General features: G+C 47.1%; 1 protein-coding gene across 1 annotated transcript in view; it reads left to right on the top strand.

Annotated features, from left to right (window-relative positions):
- The window catches only part of LOC135914745 (PR domain zinc finger protein 12-like), a gene marked incomplete at its 3' end in the record, with an annotated part of 198328 nt that overhangs the window by 124840 nt on the left and 52439 nt on the right, over positions 1 to 21049 (top strand). Inside the window, exon 4 of the mRNA XM_070528771.1 lies at positions 9399 to 9571. Within this exon, the coding sequence (XP_070384872.1) occupies positions 9399 to 9571 (173 nt within the window). The remainder of the gene's footprint in view (positions 1 to 9398; positions 9572 to 21049) is intronic.

Here is a 21049-nt window from a genome sequence, read left to right as displayed (position 1 = left end):
TTTTGCGTCCAGCTCTCGAACTTCCCCCTTCACTCTTCCACAACCCTAGCCCGAACAGTGAACATTTCATGCTGCACGGCACGCGGACAAAAGCACGTGTGACTTCTTCTTTCATTTCTGCCTAGACTCTGCCATCAGACTCATCATCATCTGCTATCGGACTCATCCTCCCCCGCCCAAATTACCATCACGGTAAAGGAATGTCGAATGGGAGGCACTGTTGGGTACAGCAGCACACCCTTTCTATGAGAAGGACCACGGCGGAACTATTTGAGAGGCGGAGGGTGGCGTGGTGGTGACGAGGGGCAAGGGAGATTTAGGTCCTCATCCCACATTACATGTTTTAACTGTTTTCCTCTTGCCCCTCCTCTGCAGACAGCACAGGACAGACGGACTGACAGGAAACCACGAAAACTCTTCCAAGCAAACGCACCTCGCTTCGTAGGAAAGAGGGCCCCGACGGGGTGGCGGGGGATTCCTGTTTTTGCAGCTCGACAAGCTGTCCCCAAGTGATCAGGCGGGGGGCCCCGTCTGCTCGTTTTGGTTTTCTCGCTTCATACATGTCGCTCGGAGTTCCGTTGCCCATGGTTCCATACACTAAGCAGGTAAGAATAAATGGACCCCCTTCTCCTACCTTCCGAGGTGTGGCCCTGAGCCCCAGCCCTCTTAGCCTTCAACCCCTCCCCCCCCCCCTTAATCCAGCGCTGTACGTGTTTGGTGCGCTGCGTGGCCGCCTCAAGGAGACACGTTGCCGATGCACAATGGTAAACGATATTCGCTTACGTGAGAGTGGTGAGCATCACTTATGTTGTGACTGCTGTAACGAATGCCAAAGACAGCAATGAATGTCACCTAGGTGAGCAATGTTTCTTGTTCAGATTGTGATGAAGAAGATCGGCAGGCTGAAAAGCCCCGTTGCCATCGCGTGGCACGTACCCAGTTCCTTCGCTGGCTGCGCCCTACCTGCTGGTGCTGAGTTTGTCGCTGCTGCCCTGCGAGCCGAATAAACCCCCTTTACAATTGGTGGAGCTGCTGGATACAACCAGAATTCTGGAACTTCGTAATCGGACACTGCAGCCCGTCTTCATAATGCCGGAAGAAGGACCACCACAACCACAACCCGCTGCCCCGGTGACTACCGTGGTCTGCCCCGGCCCGTTGCGGCAACGCGACCCACCCATCTTCAGTGGTACAGAAAACCATGATGTCGAAAACTGGCTCGCTGACTACGACCGGGTGAGCATCCACAACCACTGGGACGACACCAAAAAACTTAATTACGTGTCGTTTTACTTGAGCGGTGTCGCCAGCGTGTGGCACCGCAACCGTGAACGTGATCTGACGACGTGGACGGCCTTCAAGACTAACGTGACTGAGGTATTCGGGCGCCCCGCAGTTCGCAAGCTTCGCGCCGAGCAACGTTTGCGTGGCCGTGCGCAGCAGTGCGGGGAGACATTTACCAGCTATATAGAAGATGTTGTCGACCTCTGCAATCGCGTTGACGTCGCAATGCCTGATGCCGAGAAGATCCGCCATATCTTAAAAGGCATTGAAGACGACGCCTTCCAGATGCTGTTGGCGAAAAATCCCTCGACAGTCTCTGAACTCGTCAGTCTGTGTCAAAGCTTTGACGAACTGCGCAAACAACGCGTAGCCACCCGCCAATCTACACCTCAGGCCACTTCAATGTCGAGCTTGGGTGCTGCCCCGGATTCGCTGCTGCTACAGATCAAGGACTTCGTCCGTGAAGAGGTGGCTCGTCAGCTTTCCTTGATTCCACTTGCACACGGCCAGCCGAGTACTCCGTTGGCGCCCGCTCTCCAATCTATCATGAAGGAACAAGTAGCTGACCACATTTCGCCTTCTCTTCAACAGGCTCCGACGGCCGCTCCCCTCACGTACGCCGAAGCCGCGATGAGGCCTGCGCCACCGACTTACGGCCCCCTTCGCCCACCTTTCCGCCCACCCGTTTCCCCTCCAGTCCGTCCACTGGTGAACTACGCACGACCACAAGACCATTGGCGCACGGAAGACAACCGTCCAATTTGTTTTTATTGTGGCCGTGCTGGACACGTGGCACGTCACTGTCGCCTGCTGACCCCGAACGTCCCGAACAATGTGCGTCCGTATGCACCGCGTTTCCAACAACGCCGCAACTATTCGGACGCCTTTGAATCTCCTTCTGCCGTTGACACCGCATTCTCCGCCGCTCGCCGTTCACCATCTCCTCGCCGCCGCTCGCTTTCCCCCATGCACCGGCGGCGGAGCCCTTTGCGCCAGGAAAACTAAAGATCGCAGTTCAGGAGGCGAGAACTGCGGTGCCAGCGAAATGTATAAGGCCTCACACTTCTCCGAAGAATGTTATTGAAGTGGCAATCGAAGGAACATTGACGCTAGCACTTGTCGACACCGGCGCTGCCCTTTCAGCGATAGATGCCCGTATTTGCCGCAAGATCGGAAAAGTGACGACGCCGCTTTCTGGACTGTCTCTTCGAACTGCCAACGCGCAGCACGTCGAGCCATCCGGCGCCTGCACTGCTCGTGTCGTAATTCAGGACGTCCTCTATATCATAGAATTCATCGTGTTGCCATCATGTCCACACGACGTCATATTAGGTTGGGACTTTCTCTCCACACATCATGCGATCATTGACTGCGCCCGCGCTGAAATCGAGCTGTTTCAGTTTTCGACCGATATTATCACTGACCACAAGGACCATTGTCGCAAAATCGCTGTTTCAGACGACACCGTTTTACCTGCCTGGTCTTCCACTCTTGTCAGTATCTCTTGCGAATCTGTAGATGACGGCACAGTACTCTTCGCTCCGTCTGAACTCTTAGCTCGCCGCCGTTCACTACCACTGCCGTTCGCCGTCCTCGAGTTCAAAGCTGGTGCCTCTCTCATGTGCGTCTCCAACCCATCGGCTGAACCAATTATTTTACGCCGCCGTGAAAGCCTTGGCAGGGCCGAGCGACTGACCTCATCTTCAATATTTGACACGATGCACGACTCCACTTATCTTGCTGCTCTCGAGGCATCGCCTCCTCAGTCCCTGCCGCGTTCTTTTACGCCAGCTATTGCCAGTGACCTTATGACGACGCAGCGCGACGAACTTCTTCGCTTGCTCCAAGACTTCTCTTCGTCTTTTGACTGCCAAGCAACATCACTCGGCCGCACAACGACTGTTTCGCACACTATCGACACTGGGAGCCATGCACCAATTCGACAGCGTCCCTACCGAGTATCGGCGACTGAAAGGCACGTTATCAATGGCCAGGTGAACGATATGCTCAATCGCGGTGTGATCCAGCCTTCTAGTAGTCCTTGGGCATCACCAGTAGTCTTAGTTAAAAAGAAAGACGGCACCATACGATTTTGCGTCGATTATCGAAGGCTTAATAAGATTACCCGAAAGGATGTCTACCCGTTGCCACGTATTGACGACGCACTTGACTGTTTGCAAGGAGCGGAGTTTTTTTCCTCCTTAGATCTCCGCTCTGGCTACTGGCAGGTGCCCATGGCTGACGCTGACTGTTCGAAAACCGCGTTTGTAACACCAGACGGCTTGTATGAATTCACTGTAATGCCGTTCGGTCTGTGCAATGCACCCGCCACCTTCGAACCCATGATGGACGGCATCCTACGTGGCCTGAAGTGGCATACTTGCCTCTGCTACCTCGACGACATTGTCGTCTTTTCTCCTGATTTTCGGACCCATCTTCGGCGTTTACATCAAGTTTTGACCTGTCTCCGGAATGCTGGTCTCCAGCTTAACTTAAAAAAGTGCCGATTTGCAGCTCGAAAACTGACCATATTAGGCCACGTTGTCTCCAAAGAAGGCATTCTTCCTGATCCTGCTAAACTTCGCGCCGTATCCGAATTTCCAAAGCCCACTAACTTGAAAGCATTACGCAGCTTCATTGGCCTATGCTCTTATTTTCGACGTTTCGTTCGCAATTTCGCTACTGTGATCGCACCACTAAACCAACTTCTCCAAGGCGACAATGAACTTTCTGCTTGGTCGGAAGCCTCTGATGATGCCTTTACGACTCTTCGTCACCTCCTCACGTCTCCGCCTATCTTGCGCCATTTTGATCCAAGCGCACCTACAGAACTTCACACTGACGCCAGTGGTGTCGGCCTTGGTGCCGTGCTCGCACAACACAAGAACACTAATACCGAATACGTAATCGCCTATGCCAGTCGCGCCCTCACGAAACCTGAGGCCAATTACTCAGTAACAGAAAAAGAGTGCCTGGCTATCGTATGGGCTCTTCAAAAATTTCGTCCATATCTCTACGGTCGACGCTTTGATGTGGTGACGGATCATCACGCTCTTTGCTGGTTGTCCAACCTAAAAGACCCGTCAGGCCGCCTCGCTCGGTGGGCCCTCCGAATCCAGGAATATGATATCTGTGTCGTCTATCGCTCTGGACGCAAACACGCTGACGCCGATGCCCTCTCGCGCTCCCCAGTTACTTCAGACAGCAGCACTTCTACCGACAGACATGACATCTCACCACTTGACATCCTGGACATGGCATCGGAGCAACAAAAAGACCTATGGATCGCCACGATGTTCGACTTTTTGTCAAATCCTCCGGCAACTTCAGCACCTCGAGCGCTACGCCGTCAGGCGCAGCATTTCACAATCCGGGATGGACTTTTATACCGCCGCAACTACCACAATGACGGCCGCAAATGGCTTTTAGTAGTGCCTCGCCACCTACGACAAGAGTTCTGCTCCGCTTTTCATTCTGACCCGCAGTGTGGTCACGGCGGAGTGTCAAAAACTTACACACGGCTTCGCCTACAATATTATTGGCGAGGGATGTACACCTTCGTCCACAAGTATGTACGCTCCTGCATTGCCTGCCAGCGACGCAAGTGTGTCCCGCATCTCTCCACCGCACCTCTCCAACCACTTCCCTGCCCAGCTCAGCCATTTGACCGTGTCGGCATTGATATATATGGGCCTCTTCCATCTACTGGCGCTGGTAAACGTTGGATTGTTGTCGCCGTAGATCATTTGACACGGTATGCTGAAACCGCCGCCTTGCCTGCCGCATCAGCAAAAGACATCGCCTCGTTCATTCTACACAACTTCGTTCTCCGCCATGGCGCACCACGTGAACTGTTGAGCGATCGGGGCCGCGTATTCCTCTCAGATGTCCTGCAGGCACTCTTATCTGAATGTCAAATTATTCACCGCACTACTACTGCTTATCATCCACAGACCAATGGCTTAACAGAACGATTCAACAGAACTCTTGGTGACATGCTATCAATGTATGTTGCATCTGACCACTCCAACTGGGACCTTGTACTTCCGTTCGTCACTTACGCATATAACACTGCCTCTCAAGCCACTACTGGATTCTCGCCATTTTTTCTGCTTTACGGCCGCCATCCCTCCAGCACCATTGATACGGTTCTCCCGTACCGGCCGGACCCTGCTGAATGCTCACCCGTTTCTACGGTTGCTCAGCACGCCGAGAAATGCCGCCAACTGGCCCGTTCGTTGACGTCTGCTCAACAGTGCCGCCAAAAAGAACGCCATGACCTCACTCCTCCCCCTCACCCCTTCCCCGTCGACTCACTCGTGTGGCTTTGGGTCCCGCCTGTTGCTGCTCCTGGCCTTTCGTCCAAGCTCCTCCCGAAGTACCACGGGCCCTACCGCGTGGTTGCACAAACATCACCAGTGAACTACGTCGTCGAACCCGTATCGCCATCTTCCGATCTGCGTCGTCGGGGGCGAGAGACTGTGCACATTGACCGGCTGAAGCAGTATTACGATCCGCCCACCTCTCCCTAGGTCGCCAGGATGGCTCCTCTTCAATTCCGGGGGTGATTGTGATGAAGAAGATCGGCAGGCTGAAAAGCCCCGTTGCCATCGCGTGGCACGTACCCAGTTCCTTCGCTGGCTGCGCCCTACCTGCTGGTGCTGAGTTTGTCGCTGCTGCCCTGCGAGCCGAATAAACCCCCTTTACAAAATATATATTTGCTGGTGTGTGTGTGCCATACTTCACCGTCAATTCATGCTCATGCTTATGCTAGTTAGCTTTATCGAAGCGAACTACTTGCTCGCTTCATAAACACAGTTTTTTAAATCTCTATTAGTCACCGTGTTGGTTATTCTTATACCTCGAGTATATCTTGCACTTTTGTGCGTACGCACAGCTTAGACCTCATGCACGGAACTGCTGTTTTGTGCTGATACAGTCATACATTTGCAAATGAATTGTAAACTATCCTTAATTAAAGGATAATAATTGTAGTAATTGGGTTGGCATCACTTGATATCGCGTTTTCACTGTTAAACTGTCACATTCTTGCACTGTTTCTTGTACTGGAGTGGAGTACGCACTGACTTGGGAATTTACATAAATAATTTGAATTAATATTTTCCTAACTAATGTGAAATTTTTATTGTTACCGAAATTTTCGGGACGGGAGAGCATACTGGAATTTAGCGAGTTTAATCATGTGTTTTGTGGTAATTTTTTATCTGTTTGGGGTTATTTATGCCTACTTCATCACATGTTAATAGCTGTTTGCCGGGAACCTAAATAAGTAAGTAAAAGATTGTAAGATTATTATTTTGACGTTGTAGGCTTCACTGTCCAGCAAGGAGATCGGAGAATTGGAAACTGACATACTGGCCGCAGACATGTGCTCACAACAGGGATGAGATTGTCTTCCTTATAATAGTCTAAAATTTATATGTATCAGTATTTAGACATATTGTACACGAACCTCAAGCATTGATGTCTATTTCCATCATTTCTGGTGCTGCTGTCGAAATTTGTGCTGCCGCGTAGCGCTGGACTCACAGGTCCTTTCATTATTGCTTCATGGCCGTGAAGAAAAACAAAACAGAGCAAGGAAAGATGTATTTTTGCTTGTGGAAGGAAAACTCGTACCTCCATAAATTTCGTTTTGATACAGGCAATGTTGCATGCAGAAAGTGTGGAGATCCTAAAACGTGCCACCTTTCCAGATGTGCTTTCCATTTGTGCAAAGTATATTAGAAATATTGCTATAATGTGATGACGGCATCACACTGTTTGCAGAAATCTTTCTTTCAACATGGACCGCACCAATGAAATGTGTTGTGGGTCCATCCTTCATACAGTGTGCTCACCTCTACAAAAGCAGCGCACTGTATGTTTGACCATTTATTGTTTTGCACATTTAATCTTCAAATTACCAATTATATGTGCCAGCTTATTTCGAAACGAACAATTTTTATGATGCATCGTGCCTTCTATAATAGTTGCTGCTAGTGGCCTTGCGTAAATGACCTGTGCAAAAGGGAAATTACTTGCGCTGAATAAATAAGAAGGTGGCAAAGGTGATTTATACGCTGTGATCCGCACTGTCGTTGAATATCAAAAATAGAGAATTTTAGTTGAAATGTTGATTTCTACTGAACAAGTTTTATAGCAATCGCAACAGAATCTCCGCAATAAGCGTTGGTACGAACATTACCAATATTTGACTGATTATCATGTAAATAACCACTTGTTGTTAAGGGCACAGCTGTTCAATCGACACTCAATATCCGGTTGCTGGAAGAATTCAGCTGCAGAGTAGTCTCAAAAACACATACTGCAAACATTCCATAAAATGTATTGCTGCTTCAGTTGAGATATTTGTGTGCGGAATGTTGCCGCAGGGCGTGCAGAAACAATAACTGACACAGCAACGCACTTCCATTGCAGATTCTGACTTTCAATTTCTGGAAACTCGTGCGAGGCACAATTTGTGGCGAATTGGTATGCTTTCAGTACTGGCTGCCTTCAATATGCTATCACATTGTCCCCCAAATAAATAAATAAAAAAAACTACTTAGTAAGATTTTGTCCCTAAATAATTGCATTGTTGCACAAATTCTGATTTCTGTGGCCGCTATGAAGCTTTCACAGCAATAAAATGCCATTTTGTCTTACGACCTGCATATTAATTAAACATTTTAGACAGAATCATGTCCAAGAATCGGGGGCATAGCCACTCCGGCCAATTTTATGAATTTTTTTGTAATCATTCGTATAAGCATATAGTCTTGTACGTCTTCACCCGCGTGTCCTCCTGCACATGCCCAGGAATTTTGTACATGGTTGCTGCAGCCATCTATTGAACTTCACTGCAGTGCAGTAGCCTATCTCGGGGACCAACGCTTTAAAAAAAATGGTATTTCAGAAGATCGACCGAAGTTCAACAACTTCCTGTGACCTACGTCGATAGGATACATTTTTCTGATAACATACGCTTTTACGACACTTAGTCGTACTTGCGACTATATGTGGCTTAAATGCTTATATTTTCAGGAGAGTATCCTTCTGACGTTGATAACAGAAAGGTGTTGAAATTCAGCCGATCTTTTGAAATAGAATTTTTATAAAGTGCTGCTCAGTGATTTAGGCTACTGCATTAGCGGTGAAGTTGGACGGATGGTCGAAGAGTCGGTTGTCCTAAATTCACGGGTATGCGCAGAATGACGTGCGGGTGAAGACCTGCAAGACTGTATGCTTATACGAAAGGTTACCGCACAAAAACCTGCATGTACCTATGCTAAAAATTACTATACACCTTCTCATTTATAGCGGCACGAAATCGTGAGAACATGCCCCTGTATTGAACGTTACTTGAGTAAAGGTTACAGCTTCATTTCTAGTGTATAGGTGCACAAATATGCCCCTTTATTAAAGGTTACTTGAGTAAAAGTGACTATGTAATTTTTATTTATAGGTGCACAATTTCGTGAGAATGGGCCCCTTTATTCAATGTTACCGTGCTAAGAGTGTAAAAATGGTACAGCCTACTTCTTGTGCTATTTCCCTTTACATGGCGAGCCCACTGTTGGAAAACAAAAAGAATATCGAAAATGGAATATGAAAATTGACACTGGCAGCAGTCAGCAGTCGGTAATGACACGAGTGACTAAAGACATCGGTATCACCAGGAGACGTATTTCAAATGTTTCGCATATCCTGGGGCGCAGAAGAACTCATCGATAGCTGTGAAAAATGTATGTTTTCTCCTCCTCTCTCTCGCAAGCATGCAAACATCGGCAGTCACGTCAACGTTTAGCTTACGTACATGCCTACTTTCGAAGTAGCGCGCGTTATTATCAGTTAAAGCCCTTTTTTTTGGACTTTGTCGAGCTGGGGCGAGTGCCACAATATCGGCACAGTTGCCATAGTGCGTTATCACCACTACAAAGGCAGACCTTTAAGGGCGTGCGCATGCGGTCGACTGCAGTTTTTTTTTTTTGTAATGATGTGTACTCAGTTGCTGCGCGAGTAGTTGATGGAGCTGTTATTTGCTAATGACGTGCGAAGGTGCCAGTCGTGTTCTTCGGTGTCATGCCACTCATTTGGACTGATGTGCGCAGGGGTTGTCGCAGGCACACCGAGGCAGCTTCGGTTGGGCGTCTCCTCGGTACCCGGCTGCCAAGTGGGGGTGTTCGCCGCCGACCACATCCTGAAGGACACGCAGATGGGACCGTACCCGGGCGCACCAAAGCCGGCGCTAGACCTCTGCAGAGACCCGGCGCTCGTCTGGGAGGTAAGGATCGCATGCGTGCGTGCTAAGATCGTATAGATAGAGAAAATAGAAGAGGTAGAGAAATTGCAAAAACACAACGCTTCGTTGAACTCTGAATGACGCGAAGCTCGTCTGAGCTAGTGAGGTAGCAGCATCAGTATTGAATGACACGTGCCGGCATCATCACCTGTGGCTGTTAACGCTACCTGTCGCGAAGACGAAGGTGATGTGTGACGCTTATTGATGAAAGAATGTTGATGAGAGATGTATGCATGCAGAAGTGCTACACGCGTCTAAATATATTTAAACTTCTATGTCTCACAGTGGCACGTACCCTATCGAGGGCCTTGGGGCAAGGAATGGAACGTATTGTGCGTGCACAACCATTGGCCAAATTTGTCAACTGCACGTCAAGACAGCGACAGCCAGGAGAAAACACCCGCAAAGTGAGGGGAAAAAGGACGGGAAGCCTCGCTTTTAAAAAACATACTTCTAGTGAAAAAATCTAACGAAACCATCAGATGCGGACAAACAGTCAATGTAAGCACTTTAGGGATGCAGCGTCACATCTGACCCTGCGTTTTATGTTTGGTGTTATGCGCCTGCGTAAGACCCCGCCCTGGCGCTCACCTCCCGCACATTCATATGATCATAGGTTGCACAGATGGGTTATACTACTGCGAAAATAAACATATTTCATGCGCACAAAGGGTGCCTGCTCTGACCTCAGCTTTGAGAAGATGCATGTCTGCTGGTTTCATGCCTGTTGAGCAATCCTTGCTGCGAGGTGGCGCACGTTAGAGATGACGTAAAATAATATACGCATACGACTGAAGCCCCGCTGTACTATTTTGCGCTACTTTCAGGTGTTCGTCTCCCCGAATAATCTGAGTTAACTGCTGCGGACATAACCAGCGACCACCACTGATTCCTTTCGCACACTCGTCTATACCGCGTCGCTTTTCGTTGCGTGTCTTCTTCGGCACACTTGAGCAGAGCGATTCTACGACAATCATGGTCAAAATTAGTCCTTGTGTCTCCAACGTACGGCTTTACTCATAGCGCACATATATTGCTTTGGGGCATTAAATGTCGGTGATCCATCCACTCCCATTTCTTTCTTCACATTACGTGGGGCCCACTATACCGCTCCATGTCGAATAAATCTGTGAAAGAAAGGCGAGATGCTTGGTCAGGTCAACGATAAATTTCGATGAAAACGATGAATCAAATGCGGCGACGTCGCTATAACGAATGCCTGCTGTGTCATTTTAAACCTGCAAAAAAGTGGTTGCTCACTCATAAAGATAGTAAATAGCTAGTAAATGCACGTGTTCACTAGATTACTATTATTTTGCTACCTTCTTACTATAGTTCTGTACTAGTCGACAGCAAGTAAAGCTAGTAAGTGCTGCCTTTACTAGCCAGGATGGCTTCATACTAGCTTTTACTTACTAAGACACTTCTACTTCGTCTGGCTATGGTCTATTATGCTGTGATTGTGACAGCGTTATGCAAAATTTAGATAAACTCTAGTAATGTTCATTATGTTGGACTAACCGTAATCTGCGATGTCGTAACACACATATATGCAGACAGAAGGCTTTTGATGTTTGTGCACAAAGCTTTGATTATTTACCCAGTTAAATGGGTGCTCATCAATGCAACATGTGCTCCCTGAAACTAGGGCTATAAATAGTCTTGAAGATGCTGTTTGAGTATGTGTCACATAGCACCTTTGTCATTCTCTATGTGTATTCAGGTGTATCGTTGCTTGTAGCAGTTATGCTTTACATTGTTACGCGGAGCCAGTGTGGTTAATGTCTCTGGTAAACATTATGTATATGTACCGTTAATTGATGCCTCACTATAGTATAGCGAAAGGACGCGGTTCTCTTCTTTTGTTCATATATATCTTTTCTTATGCTTTTAAAATAGCATCGACATCATATGACGGGGCAAGTGGCGCTCTTAAATTGAATGGGCCTCATTGTTTTGCAGGCAATTATATTTAATTTGCGCTAGTAACTGCACTGCCGAGGTAGTATTTAGTCAGTACTAAATTAGGGCTTTTTTCTAGCTTAAGCAGGTAGTGACAAGTACTAACCATCATTATACTAGCTGCACTTACTAAGAAGGTAGTGCTTCTTGGAACAAGTAATGTGTTAGTATTTAGTTAGTAAATATGACTAATTTTTAACAAAATTTTAAGAGTGTTGCTCATCATGAAATATGAATTAAATGCACTCAGACATAAAACTCAGACTCTATGCGCACGGGCCCCCTTAGGTGAATTCCATTTAAAGGAGGAACATGCAAAGTGCGAGAGGCCGTAAGATATGCTTTAGGTCAGCCTAAAAGAGGCGCATGACAGTGCGAAAACTGCTGAGAGGAACGAAAGCATGGCGCGTTGTGCTCGTGGCAGAACGCGCTCAGAGCTTATCTAAGCAGATGTCATATTTGGTGCACTTTCACGGGGCACTAAATAGAAACACCAATTCAATTTAGACTGAAGAAAAAAAACATATTCGATCAAATTCTGCATTCGTTAATTTTGCAGTAATATGTTGGTTACTAAAAGAGAAAATAAAGGACAATGTTTATTATTTTGAAGAAGAATGACAGTCTGGGATAGTTGGCCCAAGTTATGGGTGTGCTTCTTTCAGTGCAAAGTACTGAAGAGTGGAAAGCAAAACAATGCAAAAATTATGTAAAAAAAGAACGGAACGTCTTTTTCCACTTTCAGTAACTTGCCGTTCCTTTGCTTTTCTTTGTGCACTTCAATGCTTCGCGCTTCAAAAAGCACGGCGTACCTATTTTCTTTTTAATTTTGCCCCGTAACTCCAGCGCCGCTGCGTCAGTGTGGCGTCAAGTAATTCGAAATATTTTCTTGCATTTTAGCTGTCATTGTTCTGGAAATTTACTAAAATCAGTCTCTGAGATTACAATGAAGCCTACCTCTACCGCTTATAAATGAACTAGGCCCGAGCAATGGAGCACTGTTAAAATTTATGATGTCATGACAGGTTAGTGCGGAAACCTCAAAGCGGCGTCGCCACCTGTCTTTGGATTTTGTCTCTTATGGCTTGCCATGCCTCTTCTGACAGTGTGGGGTGCCTTTTTGCATCGTATAAGATAATTTAGCACTAAAATTTAACTTGTGTTTCTCTTTAATGACCCTTTAAACATGCACGTAGACGCCTTACTGTTGCACATAGGCCATAATACGCTGTGTTTGAGTTTGCTATTCGCGGGCTGCATTCTTACAATTGCTAGTAAGTACAGAGGGGCGTGACATTTTCCCAGGCACTTCCGGTGGCGCCCGACGTTTCTGCGCAGGTGCGAGTAAGTGCCGGTGCGAGAGGGAAAATCTGGGTTTTTTTTTCTCCTTGAATATCTGACCTATTTGCCTGGGCACCATGGAGGAAAAGTTCTTTCGCTCGTGTTGTATGCGTTTTCCGCCGAATCGACAGTGAATTGACAATGCGAATCGACAATGCGAGTGCAAAGCTTTAAAGGTTTGTTTTGTTTCGTCCCAGTCGCGATGTCTTTTTCTAATGAGCAGAATGTAAAAATGATTCTTGCCTTGGGAGATACAAATGGCAAGAAGGGGAAGGCCGCAAATATGTCAGCCATGGAAATGTGGCAGTAGACCAAACGCAACGACATTCATCAGAAATTATGAAAACTTGAGCCAAACCACCACCTTCCAGAAACAACGGCAGAGGACTCCATCTTTGAATCCTAACCTACGCATGAATGTTCTATCATGTATGGCCTCAAACGCTCATAGCTTGTGGGACGTGGCCGCCCAGGTAATGATTTCCAATTCATCAGTTTGAATGATTCTAGATCACTCGGCCTTTCACATAGCATCGCCTTTCACATTATACCACCTTATCCAGCAACAATGCTTGGAAGAAAGGGACCTGCAGAATCGTCTATAACTTCTTGAACTAGGCCCTCACAAAAGCCTATGAGTGACCGGACTTTTTGAGCAACATCATGTTCCCATATGAAGCCAATCTTTGCAGAAACACCTAGGTAAATTTGCATTATGCACACCATTGGAGTGACTTCAATATACACTGGGTAAAGCGCACTTGTTGCCAGTACCAGTGGTCGTTCAATGTGTGGTGCGGAATTTATGACGGTGCTATAATCGCTCCTGTCTTCTTCAATCACACACTTACTGGGTAGCACTATGTGAACGAAATCCTTGAAGGAGTCTCTCAGCGAAGTCCCGCTGTTACGTCTTCCACTTCTGTGGTATCCGCAAGATGGGGCACACGCTAACTTTAGCAGCAGCCAAGCACGAAACTGGCTTGATGCGACTTTTCATGCAAAATAGATTGGAAGGCACGGACCTGTAAATTGGCCGGCTAGGTTACCTGACGTGTTCACTCAATATCTTTCTTTGGGGTTATCACGGGGAAGACGGGAGATGGAAATTCAAGACGATGAGCAAAACGAGAACAAGGTGAAAGCAGGAGCCAACGTTTCGACAAATGGGCTTGTCGAAATGTTGGCTCCTGCTTTCACCTTGTTCTCGTTTTGCTCATAGTTTTGGGGTTATCTGAAAGATAGCGTTTACATGATCAAAACGACGACGTTAGATGAGCTCAAGGCAAGGATAATGGATATCTGCCCTAGAATTTCAGCGTCAGCCATCCGGAAAGCTACAGAAGGCGTGATAAAGCGGAATTAGTTCTGCGTAGCTGCAGGAGACCTACCCGAACACATCCTCTAGGCAGCAGCTGGTGCTCAACATTTCTTGCGAATTCATAGATAATAAGGGCACGCTGAAATCTGATGGTTTTCTTTTTCGGTTGTTTTTGTGCAGAAGTCCCAATTGCCAATTCGGCTCGTTTAGAAGTGTGTATGTGTGTGACAACTTTGTTGAGTATGTTTTGAAAAAGATTATTTCAACAAGAGACAATACGAACACTCAGTCATAATCATGGTTCAATTCCGCCAGGACGATAACATATACAAAAAACGAAGCATTGTATACACGTCACGTTTTAAAAATAGTGTCCCAGTCCTCACTCACTAGCATATAACCTCATAGACCCAGGGAAAGGCACATTTAAACAAAACTGACACATGTATAAAATGACGTTCAATATATACAGTGTACACAATGGTTATGTACAATGATGATGTGACAGACACTTTACATAATTTTGAAGTGGTGCTATGAGATGCTTATGTACAAAAATGATCATTATATTAGAAATCATTATGTCACAGATCATTATATACACAGAAATCACAGGCACCTACATTCTATGCACATTCAATGAATACTTCTGATGACAAGAACCAGGCTGGTTGAAAATGAGGCCTTATGCATCTATCAGCCACCGACTGGAAACGGCATGATCACTGCTGAAGGAACTCCTCTTCCCCAAGGAAGAACAACTCCTCTGGCAGAAACGTTAGTAGATGAGAGTAGAGCCTCCCCAGAAGTGGAAACAGAGCGTGGCGACGACGCCCCGCGGCAACTGCGTACGACCGCTTACGCCATATACAAAAGGCGCCCACAGCAATTAAGTCGCGCGAAGTGGCCACGTGAGCCGCGACTAGATGTATTAAAGAGGTTAATTCCAAGGCCACGGAAACCCGCATGCATGGCCCTCCAAAATATCCTGGCAACGACGCATTGCTGCAGCCCATGTTTATTGGATTTCTGAAGGGGGCGATTGGGACACAGCGAAGATGAGACTACTTCCCACCGCTCTAACCTGGCACGAGTTGGAAGCACTTGCCACTCTAGATGCCAGCATGAAGTTGCGTAGGGGGTCAGGCAGAAATGACGCCGTTATCGCATCTCACGACACATTACTGGAATGTGTGTGGCCCGCTAGGGGAACTAGAGGAAGCAGTAAGGCTGACATAGTATCTAAAACACGGTTTTCGAGAACGTCTACATCGGGACAAAAATTTTTGTGCCAAGGAAGTAGCAGGCGAGTTCATGCGCAGGGCTCTGATGACGCTGTAAGTGACGAAGTGATCGCAGAACAAGTAGGTGGCAGCGAACAGACATTGATAGAAACGCGAACCCACCGCGAGAGTGTGGTTGCCCAAGCGCCGTGCGTCAGACCAGTTCTGTACTGCCCAACCAGAACAAGGAACCAAGAAGGGACTGAAAGGACCTAGTAATCCGTATTGGTGGCTGTGCAATGTGGCAAACGTACCCCTCTCGGCGCGCAAAATACAGAGTGTGCTAAGCACCTTCTTTCTAATAGGGGTAAGTCATACTCTTGAACATATTGAATATTTCGCCTTACATATTCAAGAGTTGAGAGCCACACAGAGTCTTTTATGCCATCATAGGTGTAATAGAAGCCTAAAATACGAAGAGAATTTCTTGTTTGAAGACCGAAAAGGAGACTTAGGCGTGCTAGTGGAGAACCAATGAGCAAATAATGACATTTTGAAAAATTTAGTGCAGCACTTGAAATATTTCTGTACTCAGCGAAAATTCGAAGGCTATGGGATAAGCTATCGTCATTCCTGAGATACAATGTGATACCATCGGAGAAGGCTGTCACCTTCACAACATCGCTACCAGGCAATGGGAGACCGCACACGTAAGTGCTTCTCAGTACTGAGCGCAGAAATGGCTCAAGGCTGAGCACAGACAGTACTGGGGATAGAGGGCAGCCTTGAAGAACACCACGAGTAACGGGAAATGGTGCACTTTCACGGTCATCGAGAAACAATGTACTTCAGATATTTAAATAGGCAGTCCTAAAACGTTCAACAAAATTTGACGAAAAGCTGAACGAGGTCAGTACAATAAATATGTAGCTATGTTCATGGCGATCGAATACCTTTTCTTGATCTAGTGAAACTAAGAGACCACGTGCTGACCTGGTCAGCATGTATGTCATTACGTCACACGTAACGAATGAGCAACGATGTATCTCTCTGCTAGGGAATGAGCATGCCTGATGGTGTCCTCTCGAAGAAGGCCGAGGTTTCTTTGGCCGCTGTAACATGGCATGGCGATTCGGGGCGCCGTCCGAGCCAGACGCTAATGCGTGGGAAGCTTTACGTCTTGTGGCACTGCCATTTCTACGTCGAGTACATCCAGCCTTGGGGAGAGGCCAACAATACTGTCAACTCCAAGGCTGAGGCTATTTTCAGATGATGATGTTGGTGTTGGTAGGGCTGCGAGGTCGATGTCATTGCCGCCGACAACTTCGGCAGCCGGGGGCTTGTTCAGATGTATCAGCGCAGTAGCTTTTGCAGAAGAACCACAAATTGGATGTGGCGTTGTAAACGACGGTACTCAGCCGGATGAAGCCACCGCAGATTTCGTTGCTGTGTCGAGCGTAGAAATCGCAGGGCCAGGTGTTTTAGCCGTGTTCAAAACTTCGTTGTGATCAGGACTGATGGTTGCAGCCGAAGTGGAGGCGCTATCGGCCACTTGGGAGGCCAGCAAACATGGCATGTTGAGATTGGCCTGCTATCGTTATCGGCTGCTTGGGAGGCCAGCAAACATGGCGTGTTGCGATTGCTCGAGCTGCATGCTTCTTCTTTGTCGTTTGCCGAAGCTGGCAGCCTCTTTGGTTACGGCATTGCGCGCAGTTACGACCGCAGCTGACGCCGGCGGTAAGGGGGAAAGGCTTCAGTAGTAGCGTCTGAGTATGAACGCCGCATAGGGCACGCAACTGTAGGGTGACCATCCCTGCAACGCCGACGAGGATGGTCACATCCGTCGCTTTCATGGCCATGGATACCACAGCGGCCACAGAACGCTGCGGTGCACTGTGCATGGTAGTGGTTGCTAGAGACGCGCCGACAACACACGCGCTGCAAGCCGCAGTAGTCAAGCGTCACATGCTGACCAGAGACTCTCGGATAATTGGGGACAGAGGTTGTGATGCTCATTTCCATTCGAATGAAGCGGGTGCCCGTGAGCACACCCTGTCGTCCACTCATAACACCATCGTTGACAGACAGAACCTTGCTGTATGGAGATAGTGTCTGGACAAGAACTTCGTTTGGAACAAAGGACGGCAAAAAGAGGCAGGTTACGTTGGTGACCTGCGGGCCGATTGGAACAACAGGACAACGCTCGCCACCGATGGCAAGGCCGCCAGCATCTATGATTAGAGCCATGGAAGCCATGCTCTTGACGGTGACTTGGAAGTTGAAGCTTCCCATGTGCTGAACGCAATATACCTCAGAGGGGCCAACTATTGGGGCCGTCGCGTTAACAACGATCTCGGGACCATTCCCCGCAGGAACAACATCGAAAACCTGGGCTTTCGAAGGAGTCCATGGCACTGTAGGTGTCATGGCGCGAGAGGTGGACGCCCCAGACGTGAAACATGCAGGGACGTCAGCAGAAACTTTTCTTCTGTCCTGCAAATATCCTGCCAATTGATGGCATTGGTCTATGCTACGCAGGGAGCAGCAGAGAGACCCTGTCTCTCGGTAGCTTCCCGGGCTTGCTGGATTGCATAAAGTTGGTCCTGGAGATCTGAGCTAGTCAGTGTGGTACGTTTAGATTCTTGAACGCATCGCTTTTGTCTTTTCTCTACATGTGGGCCGCATCCCTGTCTGTTTATTTCGCTTTTATTTTTTGCCGCGAGCTTGTGTTTTGCAACAGGTATACACTCTCATGAAAAATAAAACCGTCACTTTAATTTGATCTTCGTCTGAAGCAAGTTTCTGGCACGAAATATAGCTGCACGCGCACTCTATCGATGCAGTGCGGTGCGAACAGAGCCAGGATTTATAAATATTCTGTAAACATTTCATTGCTTTTGCGTTGCGTGCGTGGTCAGAGTGGCACTTCGGGCGCATTATCACGCGCCTTTTGTTGTTAATGTGATCAGTCGGCCTTGAAGACGGATCATAAGTTGACGTGGAAATGAGAGGAAGGAATAACTGCGAAGCCGCGAAACCTGCTGTCGGTGCTCCTTTCATTATCAAGGTTATGCGCTGTCTCTTTCTTCGGGCAGTTGCTTTCAATCAGCTTATTTGAGGGCGCTGCTTTATCATGCGGGTGGGAGCACAGCCACGGGGTAGTTTTCATACCAGTCGGAAAAATTTAGCACGAAATTAGTACGTCGCTGAATATACCGCAGTTAAATGTCCCTTGGCTGTGCCTGCAAATGCCTCATTAACACTTTGATATTTAAGAAAAAATTACTATCGGCTACTCCGTTGTACTGGAAACAATATGCAAAAGGTTTTCTTCGAGTAATGCAATTGCTCCTTTTTACTTGGTGCATGATAGACTTGGTGTATGAAGACTTGGTTGCATGATAGGTGGGACACCCTGTACGATTCACTCAATAATCGAAATGAGGCCAAGCCATATTCACTCGAAATCAGAATCAACAGCAGTCATCCACAGCAGAGCTTATGCTCGGACTTGCAGTAAAACAAAAGAGAGAGAGAGAGACAAGCCGCACTTTCTCCGGAAAGGCGAAGCAGTACTAGTGATAGCGAAGTATACAAAAATTCCGCAAAGCAAGGTTGCACCACAGAAAGACGCCAAATGCTGGGTGGTGTGAGAAAACTCAGGCTGGGAAACTGAACTCTCTCTTACAATGAGGTCTTATAAATACTTTTATAAGGCCGTCACTTCAGTGAACAGTTCTTCTAGGTCACACGTTAATAAAGTCACACAAATATATATATAGGTTCGGAAATTTCGTCGGGCCCCAGCCTGGAAAGATGGAAACTTTGTGCCTATATGACATGCCATGAGGATTATTGGCTTTGCGTCTCGCCGACGTTAGGTTAGGTTTAAGTTCACTTAGGTTACTGTAGGTTAGCGTAAAAGGCGTTAGCATGGCGCGGTGTATTCTTACAGTGGTTACGCCGTCCGGATTAACGACTTTGCGTCTCAGTCACGCTAGGTTAGGTTAACGTTCGGCAACGGTAGGTTCAGTTAGGTTAGCGTAAAAGGTGTTAGGGTGGCACAGCGTATTCTCAAAGCAGTTGCGCCGTGACGAATATTGTCTTTGCGTCTCGGCCACTTTTGGTTAGGTTAATGTTACGTTGTTAGCGCAACATATTCTCATAGATGTTGCAGGGGCGTTGTGCATCACCGGTGCCCTTTGAGCCACTCACGTTCAATCACGCTTGCTAAGGCGCGCTGCATTCTAGATATTCAATATTTGTAGCCCGGGCTCTACTACAGCCCTTACTTCTCCCCCAGAGGCATTTTTTATTTTATTTTATTGTGCACTCAAGACCGAAGTATTACAGAGAGTAGTGGGTAAAAATCGTACAAAAGTAAATAACAAAGCAACAAAAAATTGTTATTTAATACAGCAAAATTGATTAGCTAATTGTATCCAGGAGTGATGATGTCTGATAAGGCCGAATGAAACTTTGTGTTGTCCTTGATTGCGACAATAGCGCCGGGAAGGTGGTTCCATTCCTGAGAGGTCCTAGGAATAAATGACTCGTTCCGGGTTCTGGTGTGGCATTGAATGATTCCAACCTTATGGCTATGATCAATGCGAGAGGAAATGTAGGTAGGAGATGATTTAAGATTATCGCGCAGGTAGGAATTCTGGAAATGTAGTTTATGAAATAAAGCAAGGTGAAGGCACTTACGTCGGGATGAGAGAGGAGCAAGTAACAAAGAGCTTTTCATGGCAGTTATGCTTGATGTGCTGTTGTAATTGCTATGAATGAAACGTGCGGCATTGTTTTGGATTAGTTAAAGTGAATGAATAAGGGTTTCGAGGTGTGGGTCCGAGATGGATAAGCCGTACTCCATTTTACTCCTAATAAGCATTTTTTATAGGAATAATCTTAATAATTTAGGAGCAGAAGAAAAATTTCAGTGAAGATAACCCAGCATCCTGTTAGTACTGTTAATTACCTTATCAATGTGCAACGACCAGGAAAATGACGAGGTTAAAGAATTAAATTAAATTTTGGGGTTTTACGTGCCAAAACCACTTTCTGATTATGAGGCATGCCGTAGCGGAGGACTCCGGAAATTTTGACCACCTGGGGTTTTTTAACGTGCACCTAAATCTAACTACGCGGGTGTTTTCGCATTTCGCCCCCATCGAAATGCGGCCGCCGTGGCCGGGATTCGATCCCGCGACCTCGTGCAAAGCAGCCTAACACCATAGCCACTGAGCAACCACGGCGGGTGGTGACGAGGTTATGTCGACGTCTAGGTATTTATAGGAGGTTACGACCTCTAGGGGAATATTATTAATGTAATAGTTTGGCGGAGGAATATTGCTGTGAGTTACGCGCATACATTTACATTTAGTTACGTTAAGTTGCATTAACCATACGTCAAATCAGTTAGAGATAGCGTTTATATCCTCTTGTACGAATTTGTTATCAGATTTGTTTGAGACTTCACGGTGGATAACGTAGTCGTCTGCGAAAAGGTAAATATTGAAAAAAACGTCATTGGGTAAATCGTTAATGTAAATTAAGAACAGAAGAGGGCTTATAACTGATCCTTGGGGCAGACCAGAGTCTATGGGATTAGAT

Source organism: Dermacentor albipictus, unplaced genomic scaffold (assembly GCF_038994185.2).
Source record: "Dermacentor albipictus isolate Rhodes 1998 colony unplaced genomic scaffold, USDA_Dalb.pri_finalv2 scaffold_14, whole genome shotgun sequence".
Classification (NCBI taxonomy): domain Eukaryota; kingdom Metazoa; phylum Arthropoda; class Arachnida; order Ixodida; family Ixodidae; genus Dermacentor; species Dermacentor albipictus.
The sequence above is the reverse complement of the archived record's forward strand: the minus strand, read 5'-3'. Positions and strand labels throughout refer to the sequence as shown.